The following is a 9,624-nucleotide window of genomic DNA, read 5'->3' on the forward strand; positions in this document are numbered from 1 at the left end:
TATTTCAGCTTTTATAACTTCATGGATATTATATTATAAATAAAATACATGATATATACATAACCGTCGTAATCGCCTCTATGGTTGACATAATAGCATGAATTAATTCGGGAGGTGGTAGTAACCATTCTTTGAATAGTTGATTTGTTTTTTTTTTTATTTAAATCAAAGCTAGTTGAATTATTTATAAACTTGAGCGGTACTTGAATGAAGAATTCAATTTCACTACTACAAAACAATGTATCAACGATGGATATTAGCGACGTAAGAAATCTCTCGTAGATCAACGACGGATCAATAAGGAAACTAACCAACTTTTCGATAGTTTAATTTGGTTGGTTTTTGATTTTATTTGTTTTAATCTTACGAGAACCAACTTTTATAATATATATGATTTTTATAAAATTATATGTTTCCCTAGTTTGTCTTATTAAATGAATGAAATAACAAAAAGATAAAGTAAAATGATGGAATGTGAAAGTTAGAATTAAAAATGAGCTATCGAAATAAGGGTATAACTATAGTTGATAAGAGTAATTTTACCATGTAAGAGTAACTTTTCTAATGTATTGGTTAGTTATTTTGTGAATTAGGATGATACTCGTGTTAGGTAATAATATTGGATGATGTAGTAGATATTATGACATCTTGAACAGATTTGATATTTTAAAATTGAATGAATCTTATGAAATTATTCGGCATACAATCACCCCACTAACCATTGTAATTGCATGATATGACTTTGTTATAGAGGTTAAACCCCGACGATTGACATCTCTTTACAAGAATGAGAGTTCGAGTTACTGGTCTTAAATATCCTATCGCATCACACGGTAAACAACCTTTTAATACAATCTTTATTATCCAAAATATTGTAAATTGGTTGACTTTTTAAGTGCCACCAACTTTTGATTGTCAAAATGGCGTTTACGTTGTTTGGTTGACATAGTAGCATGAATTAAATTAAGGGTGGTAGTAACCATTCTTAGAATAGTTCATTCGTTTTTTGTTTATATAAGTCGAAGTTGACCGAAATATTCATAAATTTGAAACGGTATTCAAATGAATTCAATGTAAACACTTTCTGATGTTTTAATTTGTTTGATTTTTAACTTTCAATTTTTTAATACCTTGATGGGATACATCATATTATCATGTGTAGTTGATCTACAAAAATAAAATAAACAGTTTTTGTTTTGAAATTTTAAAAAACGTGTCAAGAAAATTACTTTAATATATAAATTTATAAATTATCAAAGTAAAAGAGGAATCTTGACCATGGGTTGGATCCCACTTGTTAAGCTTGAAGGTTTCTCTTTCTCCGCAGCTTCCTAATTAATCCCAAACATCTCGATCCGTGTTGAGTTTGTTCACCTTTTGTTATCCAAATTAATATGGTGTTGACTTTCATAACAACGGCTATAAATACCACCTTCTCTCTGCAATCTCCTTCATCATCTCATTTACTGAATACAATACCTAGCTAGCTTCATACACAGTCCTTTGGCACATAAACATACCAACAATCTTTGGTAGTAATGGAGGTTTCTTCACTTAACAAAACGCTTATCTTGTTGGTTCTTCTGTTAGCCACCTTCACCACCATGTCACTAGGCCAGGGCAATGGGCGTGGCAGGCAAGGAACTCGGGTGGGATTCTATAGGGCCACCTGCCCAAGAGTAGAATCCATAGTCCAATCAGCGGTACAGTCTGCTGTCCGAGCCAACCCCACAGTTGCACCTGGTTTACTAAGGATGTTCTTCCATGACTGTTTTGTTAATGGTTGTGATGCGTCTATTCTCATCGATGGCCCATCCACTGAGAAGACTGCGCCGCCCAACTCCCTCTTGAGAGGCTTTGATGTTATCGATGCTGCAAAGTCCCAACTTGAAACCATCTGTCCTGGAGTGGTCTCTTGTGCTGATATTCTTGCCCTTGCTGCACGTGATTCTGTAGTCCAGGTAATTGGATTTTTCTTAGCACACCATCTTTGAGTTTATGCATTAAGAACTACTTGTTAATTGGTTATTTATCGTTTTCCTAACATCTTGCAGACCGGTGGACGTAGTTGGCAGGTGCCATTAGGGCGTAGAGATGGATTGGTTTCACAAGCATCTGATACCGCAGCCTTACCTGCGTTTAACGACCCTATTAGTGTTCAAATCAGAAAGTTTGCAGACAAAGGTCTTAACACACAAGATCTTGTTACTCTTGTTGGTAAGCAACAATTAAAAATGTAGAATAACTATATATTACATAATATGCAACCCTGTTAATCACAWATTAAACCGTGTAATCTTCCTTTTACTAGGCGGACATACAATTGGAACGTCAGCTTGTGCATTATTCAGCTACAGACTATACAACTTCAACAATACCAATGGACCTGACCCTGAAATAAACCAAGCGTTCCTTCCCCAACTCCGAGCACTTTGTCCCAATGGTGGTGATGGGTTGAGGCGTGTGGCCCTTGATACAGGCAGCGTTGATCGCTTTGGCAGTTCCTTCTATGAAAATCTGAGGAATGGACGAGGAGTTCTTGAATCCGATGCAAAGCTATGGAGCGACCGGAGGACTCAGAGGTTTGTACAAGGGTTTCTGGGAACGAGAGGGCAACCTGGATCGAGATTCAACAGCGAGTTTGGAAGAGCCATGGTGAAGATGGGTAATACTGAGGTGAAAACGGGAATGCAAGGAGAAATTCGTAGTGTTTGTACGACAACCAATTGATCATGATGTGGGTTTTAACTTGAATCATAAGTTGTTAATAGCATAAATTTGATTTAAATCAATCGAAAATTGTATGAGTATTTGATTTGTTTAAAACGGAACGTGCTGCAATGAATTCTTTAATAAATTGTTTGTTTTTTACTTGATCCTTTTCCTGTGAATTGTGAAAATTTGAAAAAGAGAACATAATAATTCATTGTTCATCGTTCAGCAATTACCGACGGATAATTTTTGGATTTTTCTTTTCATTTTCTTTGATCGAGAACTTTTATTGAAATGTTGGTAACCCGTTAAAATTTCACTGATGAATCAGCATTGGTTTTATTATTTGTCGTCAAAACTACACTACAACAAAATTTGAGTTTATAGGACGTTTAGAGTATTAAAGCGTCTTAATAGCATAGTTTATGGGACTTAATTAAGTTTACAAGACCAAACTATAAAGTGTATTATCTAAAAGAAAAGGTTAGAACAGGTTCATAAGACGTTTTAAGAAGTTCTTTAAAACATTTTCTRAAATAGAAGTGGTATTAGCTGAATTCCTTTTTTAAAGCATCTCTTGAATATTAAATTTATCTATGTAACTGCTATATTTAGTTAGCGAATGTTTGCAAATGTGTATATTTTTTGGTCCTAATTTGATATATTGTTAAAGCTTGTGATGTCTTATAATGTTGAAATCTAGTAGGTTTGTGTGAAAACTCGTCTTTTATGTTGTAGGGTATGTATCAAATACTAGAAAGGCCAAGAGCTTCATTGGACCTAAATATCGTGATTTTCTTTAAGACTTAATTAAGATAACTCATTAATAATCCCTCACTAATACCAACCTCATTATGCATAAATGAAGGTAGGTTTTCACTTTGAACCTTAACACAATGTATATCTCTGTCAAATAGTTTAACGAAATAAATGACGACTTCTAACATTTGTGTCATGATTCTATATAGTAAACTCGGATAAATAACACACAATATGTTTGAGAAGTTTGGTTTCAAAAATCAGCTTCTAATATGAAGAAATAGTAGCTCCGATGACTTTGTAAGCTACTAAATCCGCCAGAAAACTCACCTTAGTTCCTGTTTGTATGTTCTAATCCTCTCAAGGAAATAGAAATTCAGGTGACTTTTTCGGCAACTCTAGTAGCACGGGAAGTCGCCCCAAACACACTAGGCGATTACGATGCACGGTTCTATAAAATTTAGTGGGGCTCCCATTTTTCTTTATGACCGTGGATTACTCTCCATTGTATCTCCCCTTTTAACAAGCATTGTACTCAACGATAGTGGACTTCTCGCTGGTCTTCTCTATCTGTATTTTTTTCCCTTTTTTGGGTTTTCCACGTAAGTAGAGTGTCGTCTCTCATTTTTATTTTCTGTTCAACAATGATCTACGTATGTGTGTTGATATTCTATTGTTTGGATTATTTGCTCGTCGAATTTCTTGATTGATAATACGTTTCCGCCTGAATCAATATGGTTCTTATTTGGAACATCTATTTGAGTTTGTTTTTGAAACATTTACGGTTCAAGTTTTACAACAATTGGTATCAGAGCTTCTATGTTTGGTATTGAATTTTTATTAGGATTATTTATCATCGGTTAATGCTATGATATATGTGAAGTTCGATGTTCCAAAGATTGATCAGGGCACTCGATTTCCATTATGGCAAGTGCAGATGGACACTCTAGTTCAACTGGAACTTATTGAAATGTTATTCCAAATAACGTTTCAATAAGTTATCTTGTAAGCTACTTTTTGCCCAACTAAATGAGACTTTTGAAATAATCTCAATAAATAAAGGGGCAAATTGCATGAAAAAATAACGTAGTTTAACGTACTTACAAGACTTCTATTTTGGTACCTAGGATGTAAATTTTTAAACATTTAAGTACACGGGTAACCGGTTGAAACATTAACCGGTTACCATACTGATGTGATGAACGATGTGGTATTCAACTCAGTATTATTTGCTGACATGGATATTTTAATCTAACCGGTTAATGATTCAACATGTTTAACCGGTTAATATTTAAACCGGTTACCAGAGTATTTAAATGTTTAAAATTATACATCTTAGGTACAAAAATGAAATATTTGAAAGTACATTACCCAGAATAGAAATCAAGTTAAAATATACGTAATTTGCCCAAAAATAAAATAGTCTATGTTTGACAAACATAGCCATATGGAGAAATCTAACAAATCCAACGAAATTCTTCCATGAAGCGTTTAGTTGAAGATGGAATGAAATTAAATTCTATAAAATCCGTTCACGGAATTCATCATTCCACCATATAACGGAATTTACTCTATTCCTACCTATCTTTATAAAAGACCAAACTCCCAAAAAATCCGTAGTCTATTATATACATGTTCAATATCACCACCACCCTCTAATGTCTCCCCACTCCCACCCCTATCGCCACCCTCGCTGCGAGCACCACCTGACCATAAAGGCGGTCGTTGTCAGCGATACCCCCAATATTGTTGCCACTCATTGCTTCTACCACCACCACTACCATCAATTAATATTATCACCATTACCGTCAATTAATATTATCATTGTATAATATATATAATTTAAAGAAGAAAGTATGAAAAATGTGATAAAAGAGTATTTTGGTCATTTATTACAATTTCATACCAATATCGAAATTATTTTCTGTGAGTCAAACATGAAGATTTCAATTCTTTAAGAGATTCTATATCAATTCCTACTAAATACACACATGATCAAACTTCATAGAGTTCTATTTAATTCATTTTCAAACTTCAATTCCTTTGATAGATTGTAATCACAACAAATTTCAAAATTCAAGGCAAACACCCTCTTAACCTTTACATTTTGTTTTGGATTTTGTGCTTCATCCTAACGTTCATGCATCTCCCTTAAGTACGAGATGACAATGATTAGTTTATCATTTTTCTCGATTTTTAATCCCATAAAGTAGCCTCTTAGGACTTTTACACATATTTGGTGTCCTATAAACCCAAATTTATAGTAATGAGGGATCTCCTTCGTAAGTGAATTTAAACATGGAAAGCTTGACGACATTTTAAAACAACAATGATAAAAGATAGAGAGGTTCACTATGGTTCATAGACTATTTATGTCATTTCTATAAGTTAATTTATGTTGATGATAAGAAATACCAAAGCATATATTAATTTAAGATAAAGTAAACTACAAATTTGGTCTTCATGATTTGCCTGCTATAACACTTTTTGTCCCTATAGTTTTAAAAACAAAGATGATCATCGTGGTATGCAAAAGTGTTTGGATTTGATATCTTCCTCTAACGACCATGCATGTTAACTTTCAATCGCTAAAGTGACGACATTTTCATCTTTTTCAAGTTTTCATTTTGTTTTTATCAAATAACTTTAAAAAACTTTACAAATCCACCCTTGAAATAATGATGAGTGTCCCGCCTTTCATCAATATGCATATATGCATTTAGATGAACTTTGCTGGTGAATTTCACCTTCAATGACACCAACACCGGCACTGACCAACTTCCCCGGCCAAGAGTCAATCATACACACCTCAAATCAAAATCAATTCTAATCTAAATCTCAAAATCAAAATAAGAGCCATTAACAATCAAAATCAAAACCAAATCCAGATTCAAAAAAGAGAAAAAAACCTAATTGAATGATAACCATATATTTGAACCTAATTATATAGTTAAAATATCCTCTTTTTATATAAATTTTATATATTTTATGAGCTATCTAAGTCCTTTATTATGTTTATCATTTAATAGCAGCAAAAATGGGTGGCTTATTGAACAACCTAGATTCAAACCAAAATCATAACCCTACGTATCAGAAATAAACCTTAAACTCATGTCATAATAGAAGGGGGTTTGATTTACATTGAGAGATCGATGGAGGGGGGGGGGGGGTTGAAAGAGAGCTTTTGGGCCGCTAGAGTTACAATAGAATGAAATGGAGGTTGCTGGAGCTTTTGGCTTCTCGTACAAGGAAAGATGTCAGAGATAAACATGGATGTGGCCGAAGATGAATTTTGACGTAGAAAAGGAGAAGTGTTGAAGGTGAAAAGGGTAAAAGATTGGAAAATGAGGAGGTGATGCTAGTTCACCCAAGAGTTCAAAGGGGGGAAGAGGGAGACTGTGTTTTTATGGTTGTTCACTTTTTGTTATAGCAACCGAAGAAGTGATGTGGCCATCGAAGAGAAGCCAATCTCCTAGCTCTATATCAATATATATGATGCCTGCTCATATATATAGGGGCCTTCTTTTGAGATCCTTGCAATTTGTAAGATCCGTGAGAGATAATATAAATCACAAAATTATATTAAATTAGGAAGTTAGTAATCTTGGTAATTTGGAATTACAAAATTAAATAAATGGCATTTTGGGTCTTTGTAAATCTCTGCTTACTCTCTCCTTATTGATCTCTCTTTTGTCCCTTAACACTTTTCACACCAAAACCATATCAGATATTGTGAACCTTTGCGAACACCTTGTGACCACATTGTGAACACTAAATAATTAATCCATAAAACTAAACCTACCACTTATAGTAAATATTTTGTTACAACCTTGTGAACACTTGGCACCTATTTAGTGACTATTAATACATTACGACCGCAATGTGAATACCATTGTGGACACATTGTAAAATCTAGGATGGGGGAACACCTGAACACTTAAACTACACCATAGATGAAAATTTCCAATTGCTCGATAGGACACCATATGATTGCACATTGGGAACACCATGGTGAACACATTGTGAAGACTACTGTAAACACAAAAACACAAACAATATCAAAATATAAAGGCTTACAAAAAAATTAAAATCTACACAAAAGTGAACACTTGTGAAACCCATTTGTATTTTTTATGTATCTACTTATTCTTGGCTTTTCTGGTGACTCCTCCTGGATCTATTCCATGTCTGTTGGTTTTCCAACGAGTACTTTCAGTTATGTTCCAGATTTCCGTCGATGCTTAGCCGTTCACGAGATCTGGTATGAATGGTGTGTAGCTTTTTAGATTTGGAGGGGTGGGCAGAATGAGAAGGCTTGATGGATCCGAATATGCAACTGAGATCAGGATTTGGTATTTTTTCATTGTGGTTCCAAGATCTGGATTTAATGTTGAAGGAAGATTGAGGGGGTAGATAGAGATGGAAGGCATGGTGACAAGAAGCTAGATATAGGAAATATGTTGGAAGAGTATTTTTCAGATCTACTGGAGTCATGAGAAAGAAGGTTATTTTTGGGAACACCATTATATGTTACTAAATTAGAAAAGAACTTTTTGATCAACAAAGTCAAGGGATATGTGGTGTGGTCGTCAGATATGTAGTGACCGAAGAGTTGTCATTGGATTTGTGTAGTGTTCGCCATATTTGTAAGTGTGGTTGCCGATGGTGTAATTCAGTTACTACATCTGAGATGTGGTGGTTGAAAAAGGTCATGTCTCTATAGAAAAAGGGATACGCTGTGGTGGTTGAAAGACGTCACACCCCTATAGAAAAAAGGGATACGATTTAGGGGTTTCAAATTAGGAGAGAACGATGATAATATTAAATATAATAAATGTACTAGTTGTCATCCTTTTACAAAATTACCAAATCACCCTTTTATCATTAATTAAATCATTAAACAATTTAATTGAAATGATTGGTTTACATTGACCTTACAGATCTCAAAATTAATGTTCTCAAATGATTAAGCCTTCTATATGTTGGTGATTTATTTTACAAACATAACAATTAGTACAAATCATACAAACTAACTCGTTGCGATATTTGTAGAAATGACATGAGTTTATTTAATTATGATCTGGATATTTATAGAAGATTATTAAAGTTCATTAATTATGATTAGCGCATTATATAGGAAAGAATCGAGATATTTATTAAATCAAATATTCATTAGAATACTCGATGAATGATTGAGATTAGTTTATATGTTTTATACTAATGAGAAAGTTTGCAAATGATCCACATTCTATACATGCATGCACATACATATATATAATTATATCATATTATTAATATAAAATACTAATTAATATAATTAATATAATATCAACAAACCACAAGGACCAAATTTGTAGTTTACTCTTTAAAATAAATATCATCATACGAGACCATAGTGTAAAGGAGTCAAGCTTTTAACGAGCTCAAACATAATTCTCTAGCTCGAGTTGGGTCTCGAACACAAAATAGAACTCGTTTAACTGAACGAATCTATCTCGTACGAAAGCTCGATTAAATTTTTCGAGCCGAGCTTTCTGAGCATATACTTCTTCAAGCCAAATATACTCATAATTAAGTTTAAACAATATAATAAAAGTCTAAAACTTATAAACCTTAAGCCAATAAACAAGTTAATTGGTCAAGAATACGAGCCCATAAATGAACAATGAGCTCAATAACTCAAAAAAAAAAAAAAAAAATCGATTTCGAATCCTATATTAAAAAGTTATTCTATTTTGCTTTGTTTATTCCCCTACAAGACAAACAAATTAACGTTGTGTTTACCACAAGAGACCTAATACACTAAATGTATAATTAATTAGTCATCGACGACTTAATTGTACGGTACAGATTATAGATTAATTATTAATTCTATCACTCAATCTTATATTAATCAACATCTATAACACATATTCACGTGAAAAAAAACCTTTTTCTTCACCTTTACAATATAATACAGTTTTGTCAACGTTTCATGTGTATTTCAGCTTTTATAACTTTATGGATATTATATTATAGAAAAAAATACATGATATATATATATATATATATATATATAGGGGCCTAATCAAATGAGAACTAATTAGTTTGTGGTAACTGTGAGAACCAATATTAACCACAAATCAATAGATAAATTAGGAAATTTATAATTTT

General features: G+C 33.2%; 1 protein-coding gene across 1 annotated transcript; it reads left to right on the top strand.

The window, feature by feature from the left end:
* Positions 1–1,465: 1,465 nt before the first annotated feature.
* On the top strand, positions 1,466–2,850 carry LOC112516641 (peroxidase N1-like). Its single transcript, XM_025123804.1, has 3 exons — positions 1,466–1,961; positions 2,055–2,217; positions 2,312–2,850. The coding sequence occupies exons 1-3, from the start codon at positions 1,539–1,541 to the stop codon at positions 2,728–2,730; spliced, it is 1,005 nt and encodes a 334-aa protein (XP_024979572.1). The 5' UTR covers positions 1,466–1,538; the 3' UTR covers positions 2,731–2,850.
* Positions 2,851–9,624: the final 6,774 nt, after the last annotated feature.

The sequence above is a fragment of the Cynara cardunculus genome (genome assembly GCF_001531365.2).
Source record: "Cynara cardunculus var. scolymus isolate 2C chromosome LG 8, CcrdV1, whole genome shotgun sequence".
Lineage (NCBI taxonomy): Eukaryota > Viridiplantae > Streptophyta > Magnoliopsida > Asterales > Asteraceae > Cynara > Cynara cardunculus.